Source organism: Mesitornis unicolor, unplaced genomic scaffold (genome assembly GCF_000695765.1).
Source record: "Mesitornis unicolor isolate BGI_N332 unplaced genomic scaffold, ASM69576v1 scaffold18188, whole genome shotgun sequence".
Classification (NCBI taxonomy): Eukaryota; Metazoa; Chordata; class Aves; order Mesitornithiformes; family Mesitornithidae; genus Mesitornis; species Mesitornis unicolor.
In genome coordinates, this window is record NW_010202764.1 from 1,804 (window position 1) to 18,761 (window position 16,958).

At 44.2% G+C, this 16,958-nt stretch overlaps 1 protein-coding gene across 1 annotated transcript in view; it reads right to left on the reverse strand.

The window, feature by feature from the left end:
- The window catches only part of LOC104545371 (mitogen-activated protein kinase kinase kinase kinase 4-like), a gene marked incomplete at both ends in the record, with an annotated part of 51,382 nt that overhangs the window by 1,799 nt on the left and 32,625 nt on the right, over positions 1–16,958 (reverse strand). Inside the window, 7 exons of the mRNA XM_010190499.1 lie at positions 1,590–1,765; positions 2,440–2,518; positions 4,662–4,716; positions 7,532–7,662; positions 9,770–9,860; positions 11,701–11,811; positions 12,600–12,725. Of these exons, the coding sequence (XP_010188801.1) occupies positions 1,590–1,765; positions 2,440–2,518; positions 4,662–4,716; positions 7,532–7,662; positions 9,770–9,860; positions 11,701–11,811; positions 12,600–12,725 (769 nt within the window). The remainder of the gene's footprint in view (positions 1–1,589; positions 1,766–2,439; positions 2,519–4,661; positions 4,717–7,531; positions 7,663–9,769; positions 9,861–11,700; positions 11,812–12,599; positions 12,726–16,958) is intronic.

The following is a 16,958-nucleotide window of genomic DNA, read 5'->3' on the forward strand; positions in this document are numbered from 1 at the left end:
CCACAGGTTGCACTGGGAGGCTGAGGGGAGCTACGATATCCACATATATAATTCAAAATCTAGTTCAGATAATGTTTCAGGGCAGCCCCTTTACACACTCCCATCTTTTCCCTTGACTGACTGTATTGGTTTCGCAAAGCTAACCTATTTCCATAATCTGAAATAAACTAGGCTAAACCCACAGAGAAATCCAACCTCCATAAGCAGCGGGGTTCTTCAGAAATAAATTTAGATAGGACACAAAAAGCTTGTGCTGCCCTTCTCTGCTACTGTGTACCTGTTTGTATGGCTAAGCTGAGGCCTTCAGTAAATCCAGGTTTCCTTTTGTACTGGAGTGAATAATTAAAACAAGACACAGAGATAATAAATTAATGCTGGTTTTAGCACAGCAGCTCAGAAGAAGCTGACTCACGCTTTAAAAGTTCTCTTCAAGACTAAAACGAAGGCAGCTTTTAAGGGATAATTCTGAACTGGTCCTGCTCTGTACTGCTGGCTCTATGGCCTGCTAAAGTGGTACTTGTATTTTTCTGAAGTCACAATTTTGAACTGTATAGGCTGGCAATTTCACACTGTTCTCCCTATCAGGGGAGCTGTGATTTTCCTATCAAAATATAGCTTTATATCAAAAAGTGATTGTTATCACTGCCTTTCCTCCACCAAAGTGCATTTCTGAGAAACTAACTCGCTGTCTGTCCACTCAAATGTGCTTTGAGATTCGCGGCTGATAGAGATGGTGGAATTTGCAAGTACTATTGGAGCTGGTAAACTTCCATCGCAAGAGCAATTTCATTTTAGGCACAACTATTTCTGTTGTCAAATCAATACTCTGAGTTTAAAAGTCACTTTCCAACTGCACAGAGCTTTCAGAGTTTGCCCTCATATTCGCTGATGTTCACAACGCCCTGAGGAGAGAGAGGGCAGGGAACATCCCTGGTCACTGGGCTGTGGCTCTCCCTCCACTTTGCACAGCCCTCAGTTGGCTGTGCATGGGTGTTCATACAAAGCATCATTCCCACTCCACCACTGCTTCTCTTCCAGGTTTTGCTCTATAAGGCCAGCATTTGCAACAAACTCAGACTGTCTCTTGTTCCTTTGTGAAACAGATGACTCACTACACACATTTGGAGACCTTTTCAAGGTCTCTTTAGTGCAAAACACTTGAAGAGCACTTCTGCTCTCAAAGAACTCACAGACTAAAAACTATATGGAGATACAACAGGCAAATTAAATGGATCAGGGACAGACAAATGAACTAAGAAACTAGGAAAAGCACTATTTAGTACTATTTAGATACTCAAGAAAACAGAGACTTAGTCTCTACCTAGACTCCTCACTCAGATGAGCATTAGGGATGGTCTCAGTGAACCAGGGTCACTCCAGCTTCAAAGACCTAAGCACCTAAACGTGATTAAGGACCTGCGCTTTAGCAAAGAGATCTTCAAAACGGCCCCACTGCTACCAAGGACAACACATTCCCACAGTTTCCCTGGTTCTGTTATTTCAGTTGCATCTGCCTTTTGCTTCACTGCCACAATTGGAAGAGGATCTACTCTGTGCAGTGCCTTTTTTTTTCCTTTTTGTCACGTTACCCTTTTCTCCTTTTTTCTTCCTGGTCCTGTCCAGGTGGTCTTTCAGCATGATGCGGACCTGCCGCTCGTTCTGCATGTCTCGGATGAAAGAATGCTTCAGCAAGGTTTCCGTGGACGGACGATGCAAATAATTTTTCACAAGGCAGCTTTCAACAAAGTTGAGGAATTTCTTTGACCTGACAAAAAAAAGATAGAAAAAGCGGAGGAAAACAATAATCCTGTTCAACTTGTACACCAAGAGCTACTCTTGAGTGATGGAAAGCACTGACTTTGCAAGGTTTCCTTTTGTACTGGGGCTGCGTGAGATGATTTGAGTTTCCCCACCAGTTTGTGTCCTGAGGCCAGCACTGTGCTGAGGGTGAATGATGGGGAACTCCACCCCCACCGCCCTCCTGGTGGACTTACCCTGAATTTATATCTGGATCAACAAAAAACCACAATCTGGCCAGCACAACTCTTTCAAAAAGGTCCTTACCCTTTTGATACGGTGAAGATTTCCTTCATACGCTTCATTTAAAAGACAAACTAATTCTCTGCAGGCCACAGTGACTGCAATTAGTCCCACAATGTCCATGCAGTCATCTGATAAAGGACTGACCATCTAGGCCTTGATGCCCTACGTTAGAAACTGCAATGGCTGCTGCAGTTTAGGCAGAGTTCAACAAAAAGGTGTTGCTTCCTAAAGGTAAACCACATCTGCACTTGAGGCTTAACCCAGCACTAGAAACAGTCTAGGAAAGACCTCACCGATCACTGCAGGATTTGACAAGATGATTGTCTCTGGACAAGAGAGCTCAAAATCCTCCTAAGCCCAATGCAGCCAAAACACAGTGTGTGCACATCTCTTTACCATTTTCTGGATTTCAGCTTTGGGGGCGGGTTCCGTGGGATGAGGAAGAGCGCTCTCATGGGGTGCATGTCACACAGGGCTGCAAAGGAAACCACAAGCTATTGAAGGGTGCATGTACCCCCGTGTCCCTCCTGCAGCCTGACCTCACTGACCCAGCCAGGCCAGGAGCAAGAGAGAGGAGCAGTCACCCACAAACACTCCCGCTTCCAGCAGTACAGCATCTGCCACAGGACTGCACCATTAGTCAATGAAATTCACACCACATCAAGAAATAAAGTCTCTGAGTACACAGAAATCTTTCACGATAATATGCTGTTATTGCCTGCTAAAAGAGATTTGAAAGAAAGGCTGGAGAGCAGGAACAAGTACAACTTTCTTCATATTTTTTATATATAAGGCTTCAGGAGGACATATAAAAAACTCACCCTTCTAATACACCAAAGGGTGTTTTCGCATAAATAGAAGTTAAAGTTGGGATTGAAATACTTATCTTGTTTATTATGTCTGGCTTATGGTTCAGATAAATCATAAGCTAAATTTTAACCACACTCTTAGCTACATCATTCACAGCATAAAAGAGAATGTAGGATAAAGAAAACCTGATGCGAAGCAGAGAGCTCATAAACTGCATCGCTGGCACAGGGCGTAATGACTAAGCACACATTTCAGCTATTCTGTGTTTCGGAGTGTGAGCACCATTATCAGACAATCTGCAACACACCCTGCCCATGCATTCAGATGCTGGTTTCCCTCCAGCCCAATGTACTTCTCTTCAGTGTTACTGTTGTGGAAAGTTGGAGCTACAAAGAACACTGCAGAAAGTAAATACCATCACATCTCATCTAACACAGGCGTTCTGTCTGGAATTATGAGCGTGCTCCATCTGTCAGGGAGAAATAGCCAGGGTCAGAGGTCTTCCATCACAAAACCGAGCTACTGAATGACAACTGATAGGGACTACAGGGAGGCTGATGTCTTATGACGTGCAGGTGTTCAGCAGTGATTCCCTTACCAGGAATGGGCTTAGAGCACTACAGAACCAGTACAAGTGGTACTGACTGTGGTCTGGCAAAGCCTTCACTACCTCCTATTCCCTTCTCTGCCTGCATCCACCTGCTGTTGTTTCTCACAACGGGGTTTTCTTTTTGTCCTTTTCTTTTGTATTTTCAAAAGCATGTGACACAGTGGGCACGGGGGGCAGAAGAAGTCTGGTTTGTCCCAGACACTGTTGTACTACACTTAACAAAACGCAATGCAACAGAACATAGTCCACAGCATCTTCCTGCCAAAACTATTGAAAACATCAGGCACAAGTGGCAGGAGGAATCAGCAGGCAAAGCTACAAAGTCTCTCTCAAAGAAAACTCCCCATGGACTCATGTCTCAGGACTAAGCTTCAGCTAGGCTGAAGCACAGCGTCTGAAAGTGCTCCCGAACTCCAGCTGGCTCCCGAATGCTGCTAAAAACCAAGTATGATGGGAGAACAGCCAAGCGTGTACTTTAAAAACACAGCCTACGTGCTCCCGAGCTCAGGCCAGACTATAATTTCTTACATCTTCTGTGCTCTCAGCAGTGACTGAACGCCTCATCACAGCACACCTGCTTCGTGGCTGCTGGGCCAAAGCAACCGGTCCTCCAAGGAAACAAAAATGCACGAGGCCTTTGCATCCACACTGCAGCTGTCGATCTCTGCCCGACGGCTGCGAAAGGCAGGCGAGGGCAGGCTGTAAAACCCTGGCAATCCGCTGGCAGGTTGAGGATGTGGTCATGGACCAAGGCCATTACGTGAGCAGACACAGTGTTCATCCCAAAACATGTGAGAATCAACTCAGTCCCAGAGTACAAATACAACCTTTAGGCCTAGCATATTTTTTTTAGTGACCTAAACCCAAAACCACTCTTGCCAATTTTTTCTGTTAACACATCAATCACTTCTGCTTTGCTGTACCCACAGGCAGTGGGCAAAGTGATGCTAGCAAGAGTGCTAAGAAAAAAAACCTGTTGTTTCCGTAGGAAATGAAGACAAGGAATCAAAATATAGTCTTAAAGGGTTTAAAAAGAGGAAAGCAAAAGGGCCCAAATGAGAAAAAGTCACAGATTAGTTTTAAAGACGCATCCAGAACCAGAATTTTGTACACCTGAGCATTAGTCAAGCATGCGCTATTTAAACACAGAACATGTTCACAACGCATAGACACCCCACCTCTCTTCCCAATCACTTACGAGGAGCTCCTTCGGCCATCTCAATAGCTGTGATTCCCAGAGACCACAGGTCACTCTGCAGGAAAAGAAACATCGCACATTGCAACTTACAGCGCTCAAGCTTTTTGTTTTGTTTTATTTTCTTTCGTGTTTCTGGTTTGGGTTTGATTTTTTTTTCTGGTTTGTTTTCACAGTCGTCCCAGATCTCTCCTGGATTGGGTGGGTTTAGTTGGAGGGACGTACATTCTGCTCCCTCCCATTCCCTACTGAGCCTTTAGGAAATGTGCTAATAGCCACAAGCTTCCCATTTCCCATGCAACTCTGAACAGCTGATTCATCATTTAAGCAGCCAGCCCCAAAATACAGACCTTCTGCATTCAACAAACAAGAGCCAGAATATCACAGGCACCGTTTAAATATGTCTTAAATCTCTTAAACTGCTTTCATGAGGCAGTAAGACACAGCAGTGCCTCACCCCCCTGCTCCTGGCCAAAAAAACCCTTGGTCTTAATAATTATTTCAGAGCAGTCATTGCTGAGTTTCTACACTGATGGAACAGAAATTATAGCCAGGCCTTGAGGTCTGACGTTGCCTACAAAGTCTCCAGCCACAAGTTTTTGGGTATGTGAAAGGAGAGCACATCCTGCAGTCAGATTTACTCTGCAATATCCCTTCAGCTCAGCTAACTCAGACTGGAGTCTCCTTTATCAGCTTATCTAGATGATAAGAGCCAGGTTTTGGTCATGGAAGGTAAATCGGAAACACTACCAGGGACTGTAAAAACTTCACAGGTTTCCACTTGATTAATCATGTGCATTATTTTATTACTTTTTTTGTGTCTAAATGCAGTCAAATGAGAGGCATGTGAGCAAGTGAACCTGCAGGGCTTCTCTAAAATTATTTCTTAAAAAAAGGAGCAACAGCAGACAAACCTTTAAAGATCAGAAGCAATGAATAGCAGCTCACACTCAGCCTGGCACTCTAACTAGATTTGGCTTTAGCAACAGAGCCTTCTCAGCCCAGCTGCTCTGAACTGCTCTACGCAAGTTGAAAACCAGTTTGCATCACAGTTTCTGGAGGGATTTGACAGCAAAACTGGTGGGAATTTAATAGATTCACGATTCATTATTATTAAGTAAATGACTGAATACTGAAAAAGTCTTTTAGGGGCAGTACCGCAGGTTTTGGGGACAATGAGGGAAACAACCAGGCTACAAAGAATTTTAGATTGGAGTTTCAAAGTGCGAGAAGCAGACAGGTAAAAGGCGGGATGACAGCAGTGTTTGTGGAGGTCAGTGTGTATATACACGTATTCATGCGTATATACTTCTACTAATTTGTTATGATTTTTTATTTAATCAGAGCTAGAACAGCAAGAAGTTACAGAGTGGCTTCCTGCTACTTTGCTCATCATCGTATCAGCTATAAATCTCTGTAGAAAAGATCGGCCCCATGGCACCTTCTGGGTCAGAGCATTGCCTGCATAAGCGCTCCCAAAACCCTCCGCTGATCAGTTTTAAACTACCATCTCCAGAACCTATTCGGAAGCAGACATAAATGCATGCAGATGAACTGTGACTATTACTGAAGGCAGAGAAACCTCAAGTATTAGTGGTGCACATTCCTAATGCTTGTAACTTCTGAAAAGTACACATTCTGAAAAGGAAATCGACTGGGGACAGGGAATGAAGACAAGAGATTAATTTATTGAGGTTTCAGTAGGAGATTTACATGGTATGAATAATAAAATAAGATCCAAGAACATTCTTTGGTCATGACTGACACTCACACAACATGACCTCACTCTGCCAGGGCAGCACTTAAGGTCTCAAGACAGGAGAGTCACTAAAGAATGGAAGCAACAGGTTCTTCTAATAAAGATTTCTAAAGCCACAATTAAAATGAGATGTGCAAAGTGGCAACCGAGAGAGCACCAGAACCAAAAGAGTGACCAGAGGGTCACTCAGAAGATGGCTGCTCAGAAAGCCACCCCTGGAAAACGTCCTGCATAAGTGCAGACAGACAAATAACATCACTGCTGGAAACAGGACAAAGAATAAGCTTTGTAAGTCTCTCTACAACAGCATCAGCATATTATGAGAGTTAGGAGGTGAGCCAGAAAAAGCGCCTGTTCTTGGTCTCCACAGTACAACAAAGCCATGGACACACTGGAGTGGTCACAAAGATGTTTAAGGGCTTGGAGCTGAGAGGCTCTGGGCTGAGAGAGATGGGACCGTTCAGCCTGGACAAGGGAAGGCTCAGGGGATCTCATACATGGGTACAAACTTCTGATGGGAGGGGAGTGAAGATGACCAAGCCAGACTTCTGAGTGGTGCTCAGTGACAGGACAAGAGGGAATGGGCACAAACTGAAATACAAGAGATTCTGTGCCTTCTCATCTCAGCCACCCTGTGAGAAATCATTCTGGGACGGAAACTTGCAGTCACATGCTCCTGAGTGAAGCAATACTAATTACTGCCATTTAACTCTGGATTCACAGCTGAGTACAGGGTAAAACAGCTCTGTCACAGGGGAGAGCAGTAACTTGTCATATTAGTACTACACTACTTCAAGTATTCCTTCCAAATTTACCTCTTCCTGTCTTTTCTACCCTGACCTGCAGCCTCCATGTACAGCACTGGGGTTTTTTGCATAGAAATTCATGAAAGTGTATTTCATGTATTAATAATTCACAAAAAAAATATTCATAATGAAACTCCACTCTTAAAAAGAGCCACCACCCACATATTACAAATCCTTCTACTTGTACAATTATAACATTACTGTGGTTTAAAAGAAGGGAAGTTTGAACTTTGAAAATGCAGCACTCAAGAAATACTTCAGCAACAACCTGCGCGTTTTGCTGCTTTATGCAGAGCTGTAATACCTACTCTGTAATCATACGTAGAGTCTGGGTTCTCCTCGCAAGCAATGACCTCAGGTGCCATCCAATACGGCGTGCCAATAAACGTGTTTCTTCTCCCGATAGTCCTATCCAGTTGAGCGCTTACACCAAAATCCACTGAAAAGCCAAGCAGAGGTAAAGAAATTAAAGAGTTGTGTCCACATGGCAGCGTTTACTTGGTTACTTTCACACTGACCTGTGGGCTACAATGCACATCAAACCTGAGTTCTGCCAGTACATCTTGTCCAAAAGCTGACATTTAACCGGCTTTTTTTCCCCTTTTTGACAGAAGAATCAACTAAACAGCATGGTAAATCTGCCAGGCAGCTTACAGCAGACATGAATTGCTCTAGAAGACATTACAGAATAATTTATGCTTAATCTAAATGCTACACTGAATAGGACTTGAGATCTTTAACCAGTATCTGAAAGGAAAAATAGTGCCTACGAACAAGGCAGATTTGGATGTATCTAATATGGCCATTTGTGAAAGCTGGAAACTATTATCATATCACTTCATTTTGAGGGGTTTGAAATAGCTCCTTCCCTACATTCATACACTGTCTTAGAGCAAGCTGGAGAGTACACTAGTTTATTCTGATCTCGGACTCACTACAAAGGGAGAATCGTGTCGTGCTCTTTGTACCGAGAAAGGTGTTACTTCCGTCAGGACTGCATGGCAAAACGGTTTCGTTCACATATGAGGAAGGACCCATACAACTGATAATTATGTGATTGTATTTTTCTTTGGATACACCTCCAAGATACCCTAATGGGATCCACTTCAGTTCTATTCACAGAGAAGACAAAATAACAAGGAAAAGAGAGGACTGAAAGGAGACAGCCCTACGCTTCCCATCAAGGAACAGATTTTCTCGCTTATGTCACCTCGCTGCACGTCCTCTGCAAATCACAGTCATTTTTACTACAATTTAAAAGTGTGCCTGTTCAGCAAACCTCCTCCAATTATAAGATGGACCTGGCCTTTGGGATCATGAAGCGCTCTGTGCTTCTGATGGGAAGCATGCACACAAACACTGACGTACAACAGATCTGGACTGAGGACCTCTTGGGTTTCTAACTTCTTTACTTTAAGACACACAAGCTAAACATCTCTAAAAACAATTTTTTTTTAAATTGTTGTACTCAGTAAATCTGTTTCATCTTTACCTGAAGTTAGAAAGGTTTAACTTTCTTGTCAACCATGTGAAGAATGGTGGGACTGGCACTATACAAGACCATAAACACACACAAACCCCCGATCTTGCCAGTTTTAAGAGGGAATAGTTGAAAACTAGTACATATCTTTTAGAGTCTACAAGCAAAATCTTGCTTCATTTAATACAACAACAAAATTCCCTCTGACTTCAGTGAAGCCAGGACTTCACCATTAGGTTAAAACTATAATGAGATTTAAAGTTCTTATTTTCACTTGCTCCAGCCAAACATCCTACCCGACATCCACAGGCCATGTTTATTATTTTTGTTCTCCCACTCCACAGTGAATTATTTCAACTAAAGAGAGAGGAAGCGCAAAGATCATCCCAAATAAGATAAGTGCTCTCCTTGGAAGTGCGCCTTTAAAATCATTGCCATGCGTTCCCTGTGATGTCCTCCCAAACCAAGAAAGACACCCCCTCCTCAAGAGAGATATGTACTTGGGCTCAGTCTGAGGAAATCAGAAGTTGTTAACGCTGACATGTCACAGCTGGCAAAGGAAATGAGTAAACTCTCTGACATTTCTGAGGGCTGACTATTGGTAAGAGCTGCTTTACAGAGGTTGCCTTTACATGAGTATTTCACCTATTGTTAGAATTATGAAAATCTCAAAGATCGCTTCCCTTGCAGCAATGGACTAGCATGATTTATTCCCCCAACCTGTTTATTTTGAAAGTCTTTGCATGCCGAGATCTGCTGTGAAGGCCCGATGGTGCTGTGAAGGCCCGATGGTGCTGTGAAGGCCCGATGGTGCTGTGAAGGCCCGATGGTGCTGTGAAGCACCAGGCAGCTCCTGTGTTTGACTGCCTGGCAGCAGCAGTATTCCCCACAGGCTGTGAGCGACATCCTTGCAGGAGATGTCACATTTTCAGCTCTTTCTACGTGACAGACACCTTATTAACACCAACATGCTACTTGACATATTTGTTGCTTTCTTTCCGAGACAAGATGGAAATGTTATTGTTTTATACGAACAGGTTTCTAGCACACACTTAAGGAAACTCACCCAGTTTTACTTCTGCATTTTCTGTGAGAAGCACATTCTGTCCTTTAATATCTCGATGGATGACATGGTGAGCATGAAGATGTCCCAAGCCCTAAAAGAAAACCAGAGCTTCCTTATTCTTTCTTTCTATCATTATCATCAGTGCGGCATTCGTTGACTTTGACCATTCTCAGACTTCATTCATAGCGAAAGACCTTTAGATGTTATTAGCAACAGCAAGACGCCAGTTTCAGGGAGAAGAGAGGACAGCCACCGCAAATTTGATTGCTGTCTTTACACACAGGCCTGACAGGAGCAGTGCATCTCTGAAGTCAAGTGTGAAGAAAACAAGGTAGCAATATTTTAAACTTCTGCCTCAGAATCAAGGGATGCCTCCTTATACTATGTGTTAAAAGCAAACAGAAGATGGAAAGAGCAATGCAGAATTCTCTATACGAGGACCAGAGACAGCAGCTGGCTGGCCACAGTGGCTTAAATCCTGCATTCAGTAAAACCATGTTCAATGGTAAACTGACCACAGAAAGTTTAAAATACCATCTCAGACCTCTTTTGGAACGCAGTGAATATTGTTTTCATTCAGCTGGTATTTGCAATATTCTGCCTCCTCCTGCATTCCAAAATTGTCCATGGTTGAACTAGCATAGATATAAAGAAACATGCTGAAATAATAAATCATAGTAAGCCAGGGGATGCTTCACTCAAAATGCTCGGCCTCTGTAATATTAATGACTTCAAACAGGGCTTTAACCCAGCTTCTAAATTTTCCAGAAGGAAACACTGTCAGTCTGCGTGCAACCTAGTAATTCTGTTTTGAAACAGGCATGACTAAATTCAGTTTCTTGTTTTACACCGGCATGCTGTTACGGTGCTCAGTTGTGTGAGATCAAATCAGCTGTTTTAGCAGCAATTGCTTTAGTAGAGATATTACAGCCACACAAGTGAAGAGCAACCCAACCAGACCATTGAATTATATATATATTTTTTTTTCGCAGAAGAGCTTTCCCCACGCTCTCCAGCTACAGCTATTACAATCTGCAGTCCAAATCCTTGCAAGATGGCAATGTTCTCTACTGAGCACGCTTCTCAACTCCTCTGCTCCAGGAGCAAAGATTTACCCCTGTTCAAGCATTACTTTGGCATGCCATTTGAATTCCAGCTCCCAGAATACACATTTATCTTACCACTATTTAGAAAAGTAGTAAAACTCCATTACAGGGAAGATGGATCAGTAACTCTGTAATGGGTTTTGAATTTAGAATGACAGGTTCCAACATTTTATTTTTTTTCCAGGCTAGTTCACTAGACTGCACTTGGGAATTGTTTTATCCTCTGTATTTTACAGGAGGGAAAAAAAAAAGAAAAAAAAAGAAAGAAAAAATAAAGCCCTAAGCCTGCATAGAATGAAATACAGCCCCAAGAATTGTCTTGGGGAATGTTGCCCCAGCAGGGCCACCCTCAAGATTTTGGGAGTGCTGCTTAGTCAACATTGCTTCTAATAGTGTGAAAAAGTGGCCTCTGAGTGTGCGCAGGTAAATGTGTTATGAACAGAAAGATCTTACACAGCACAAACAGCTGAAGCAACGAGCAGTGAGATCTCCTGATGTGGAGGACAGACTTACTGAGAACAGAAAATTTATTTACTTTTCTAGATGGCCAGAATCCGCACTTTCAGAAGATGGCTATCTGCCATAGGAAACAGGATTTTTCTCTTCTTCATACAGAAAATGGGATTAATGACGCTAATATGGGATGTAAAGCAGCCATCATGCTGGCTCCTTGGGCTCTCCTGAACTCAAGGATCACAGCCCATGAGCCCCATGCATGAAAACCTTAAAACAGGAATGCTCGTTAGTGACCTGTGTTAGCGACCAAAGGCTTGGCCAGGCTGTTTCGTTGCAAACGAGCAACACAGCTCTGCTGGTGCAACTCACCCTGAGAACCTCTCTGCAGATGTAGGCGATCCAGTCTTCCTTGAAACAGTTTCCTTTCGTCTTCTTCACCAGGTCGGTGACAGAGCCCGCACCGCAGTACTCCATCACCAGCTGCAGGAAGACAAACACAACACGGCCTCACCACAGCGCGGACAGGGCGCCAGCACAGATACCATCTGCAAACGCCCACTCCACCACAAGCAAGGTGTGGCAAACGACGTGCGACCTTCCTGGATGCCAAGCGAGGTGAAATCTCATTTCCTGAATCACACACATCACTGAATAAATAAAAAACCTCAGCAATGCTCCTTGCTTATTGCAGGACATGGATACTTTTGGTTTTTTCCTTTCTAGAAACTGTAAAACCAGAAAAACAAGAGCTAAGAGCACTGACAAACATTGGATTTTTCTTTTTTTCAAATTTGGAATTTCTCATTTTGTTGCAGAGCTCCAAACATCTTGCAGTCAAAAAAATTCAGAGGATTCATTTTTCTTCTTTGCTTTATTGTCAATGCTCGTGTTCCCTTTTTTATTTTCCAATTCAAATAAGGAGAGGAAACCAACAAGAAAAGAAAGGGGAGGAAGAGGACAAGCTCTCTTTCGCTTTCCTTAAAAAAATAAAATTACAGAAATGTTTAATTTGGGGAAAAAAACAAAGTCCAAACAACAAATCAGATTGACAACATGAGTCAAGTATCATAACCTACTTTATGCCCATCCTCAAAGGAAATCGTAGGGGATGGAAGCTGTGTTGGGAGGAGCAATTTTTCTCTTTTATGTGTTATTCTTCAGAACGACGACTTCAGAGTTTCCCTGAGACAGAGCCCAAGCCACGCACACTGAAGCTCTGAAGAAAGGAGCCTCAAATCTGATGAACAGAAGTGACACTGAACACTCACCCAGAGCTGATCATCTTGGCCTGCAGGGCTTTTCTTTACAAATGCGCCATAATACGTAGCAATATTCCGGTGATGGGAGTACTTCTTTAGCATATTTATCTCCAGCTTGATTTCCTCCTCTTCATTCTGTAGCAAAAGAGAGCAGAAGGCTCCTCAGGTGACCAGAGATCACTGAGCTCCAAGGCTGCCCAGAGCTTTGGGGCAACCGCTGTCTTCAGAGGCCTTCAACACCCAACTGGAAGCAGCCCTGAGTACCACGGTTTGATCCCGTGGCTGACCCTGCTTTGAGCAGGAGATTGGACCAGAGACCTTCTGAGGTTATCCTGGGATTATGAGACTGCAACTGAAGGACAGGCTCTTAAACAGATGACTGAATTGCCCTGAGTAAAAAATGGCCTGGTTTGGATATAACAATCTCATCTTGCCTCCTCCAGGGCTTAGACAGAACCTATGACTTCCCCATTTGCAGTTTCTGTATGCAGCAATTTGGTCTTGGAGATATTAACTAGATTAAAATGAAAATAAAAATATTTCCAACACTACACTGCTTAAACACTTGGAAAAGCACTTAGCGCACACATCAGCCAATTTGTCTGCCCAGGCCTGTGGAGGGTCTTGCTGGGAGGAAATCAAAGCCAAGAAGGAGGCGACTCCTCACAAATCAAACTCCAGAGCCAGCACAGAGTTAGGACCTGCATCTTCCTTCCAGTTGTGAGCCTGCCCCACCTGGACCATAGCATTTTTCCCCTCCTTCTAACATCATGCCATCAGTTAAGTCGCTGGGGGCTAGCACATCCCTAGACATCTCCTTCCAGACACTAGCTAGCTCTGGGAAACCACTGCCTTTTTTTCAGTATCCTCAGGGCAGACATTTTCTTCTGCCCACTACAGCACTGTGCACAGTAAGGTAACTAAAGGAGAGACAAGTTTTAATAAGGACATTAGAAGGAAATGCCCTTTTCCAGAGAGAACTGCTTGATCTGAAGAGGCTGTCTCAGAGCCTGTTTGCTATGTTGCCACCAAGAGAACTTGTGCACAATACCCGGCGAAACCCACGCAGGTTCTGCTGTCTCATTTGCTTTGATATGAAATGAGCAGCGCTGCAAGGCATCCTTGTATCAGTTAAAAGGAGCATGACAAAGCAGAAAATTAATTTACCTTGCTGCAAAACAACCCAGTCAGCACTTACTAGCTGAAGGGGAAAAAAAGAGGCAGCAAGAACAGCTCAGCTCCACAGGACATTTTTCCTGCACTTTTCCCACTATTTTCCAGTAGCTTTGCCATCAAAGCATACCTATAACCATCACAACAGACTGCTTACAAAACCAGCTGCGTTGTCTTTTCTACCTGTAGAAAAACATTAAAGCCTGACAGCCTGAAGCCAAATTCCCTCAAGCATGTGCATACGATGCACCTTACTAAAACCGATCACACAAAAATCATTATCAACTGAGGAGAAGGGACCAGTAAGTTTTCCCCAGTAACATCTATCCACAGGAGACACATTGCCAAAGACCTAGTTGTCTTAAGCTTTAGGAAATGGGAAATGTAAAATAACTCCACTTGAAGCAAAATGAGCTGTTTCAGGTTTCAGAACAGCCCCTTTGTTGAACACAGACTCTCAAGCTGCACACATTACACTGGGTACTTAATTTATCTTTTGTTTGCAATTAAGGAGAAAGGAGGACCCTTAATCCCCGGCTTGATACAGCCCTGGCTGTATGACTTCATTAACAGGGGTAAGGAGAAGCTCAGTGCAGCATCTGGAGCCTCTAAGAGAAATTAGAGCGGACTCAAGACAGCACGCAGGAAATCCTCCATGAGCAAGGTCCTGTGTCCCTCTGCATTGGTCAGGGTGCAGCCAAAGAGAGCTGAGACCCTGTGCTGGTATTTCTTGGGAGGAGAAACAAGGTTCTGCTCCCTTTGGGACTCCAAACAGTTCAGGCGAAAGGGTGGAAACAGACAGACGAAGAGAAGGAGACAGAGAATAAAGAGATGGGAACCATCATCCTGGACATGACCACAAGGCTCTTGTCACTGATGTGAGTTTCTGGTAACAGATCTTTAGAGAAGGGTAGAGAGTGGGACAAATACAGAGGACTCCTTTCTTCCTCCTGCTGTTCCTCCTGCATCCTGCTCACTTCTTCTGCTAGGGCAACCAAACATGTGGAAGGGCAACATTAACCTTTGGTAAAGGCCTTCCCCAAATTACTTAAGATCTCTTCAGATCCTATGGTTTTGGGTTTGTTTTTTTATCTCTTCCCATCTGCATGAACTTTGCAGTGGTGTAGCTCAACTGAAAAGCTTCTCCACTACGTCCTCAGCACCAGCTTGCAGCTTTCACAGAGTTCCCCTCAGGGAGCTGGCAACCACTCAAGCACTTCCTCAGAGCCACTGCTCTTCTTCAGCTCTTCCTCCTTTTCCCAATTAATTTACTGGATGTTGTACCTATGCTGGCACAGAACTTACCCAAGTACTTTCTAATCCCCTGTTTTGTTTTTTAAAACAAAGATGAACCACGTGCCTGTGTGAACACAGCTGGAATACCAGGTAGGCTCTTCCACACCCACTATCAAAGAGTGGCTGCATATCTGTAATGCTCCTTCCCCAGCAAGATGATCCAATCCCTGCTTTATCTCGTGTCCTTACCTATTCACTCAGAAGGCTGAAACCTGCTCCGTTCCTGCACCTGCCTCTTCTCCTGCCCACCCTTGCCCCCAGAAGCAGCTCCCTGTGCTCGCACACGGCACAGGTACAGGAGGAGTGCCTTGGGAAGACACTGCTGAGATCAGACAGCAGGCTTCCCTGCTGAGCACCAGCACTGCTGAGCAGAAACCCTCTGAGCCAAACTCCTGCATCCTCCAGAGACAGAGCTCTGACTTCAAATATAAGCCAGCCTGTAAGGTAAAGGCTACACAGGACAGCAGGTGGGCATCTCATAGACAAAAAGTACTCTGTCTTCCCAGTGCTTGAGTGAGTTTTGGAAAAATTACCCTCTTCCACATGGAAAAACCAAGGCAGAAGGGTAAATATGAGTGATTCTGTCCCACGGGCCACATCTGAGGCACAGCCAGGAACAGAACTTTCCAAGTCTCAGTGCTACATGCATCCTTCAATTGGAGTGACTGAGGACAAAAGCACCCTCGACTTCTCAGCACAGGCACACGCTCAGGATTTCCACTTTCCACTACCCTCTGTCAGTGTTACCATCAGCCACATTTCCCAGGGGCCTGCAAACCTGCTCATAAATCATGCTGCTCGCAGACACGCAGGTGCAGAAAGCTGTTTGCTTTCACAAACCAATGCGTTTCTGGGCACAGATGGCTGCATGCACAAAGACGACAGGTTCATGATCAAAGGCTATTTTTGAAGATGTGGACTTATCTGCAATGACATCAGGAAGGAAAGAACTAGAAAGCACACACCTCTGACCTCAAATGGAAACAAGATCATCAGCTGATAAATACTCCGCCAAGAGACCCCTTAGTGCTGGGGCAGCTCTAATGACAAGCTTCTCATTTAAATGTTAGTTTGCTATCTGAAAATACTGAAAGCAAGGACAGAGGGAGAATGATCTGCTGCAGAAGAGCTCTTTGGTCACCTGCACCGAGAGCTGAAGAGAAAAGGAGCAAGAATCCAACCTCTTTGCAAGCACTGCGCTTTCTTGGCACTGTCAGATAACAGGAAGCAGAGCCTGCGTTGCCACCAGCTCCCCCTTCAACCATTTCAAAGGGCTCCCTGGCAATGTGACACAGCAGCACTTCCTTGACAGATGTCCAGAGGATCCCGCAATGACCACAGCATCCTGCTGCTGCTCTTAAGAAAGCAGCCTGGGGCTGCGGCTCATGACAGTGAAGGGCAGATTTGCTCAGCTCAGAAGTGAACAATCACAGCTGGAGTCGGTCAGGGAATTTCTGATGAAATGATTTCTTGCCAGAATGAAAAAAACAAACGTAGATCTGGTGAAACAGAATCTTTTGGTGGAAATATACTGGTTATGATGAAACATCAGCTGAAAGACTCCTTAGGTTGGATCTTCTAGTGAGGGAAACGTGATGCTGGGGGAGAGAAACCCACTGCAGAACATCCAAGTACCCATAAAGTACCTCAGACCTCTGGGATATCCTCTCCCAGGTCAGACAACACTGATCTATTACTGAGTAGGTCAGTGACCAAACCAGCAACCGACACTGGCATGGGGCTCTGTCAACCTCAGCCACTGGAACTGCCCCAGTTTGAATCAGAGAGATCTACTGGAGGCTTGAACCGGGGAATCCTTTAAGCAGGTACACAAATCACAAGGCCAATCCAGGTATTCAGCACTTATCCACCTTCTTTTTGGAGACAGGTGAAGGGAAA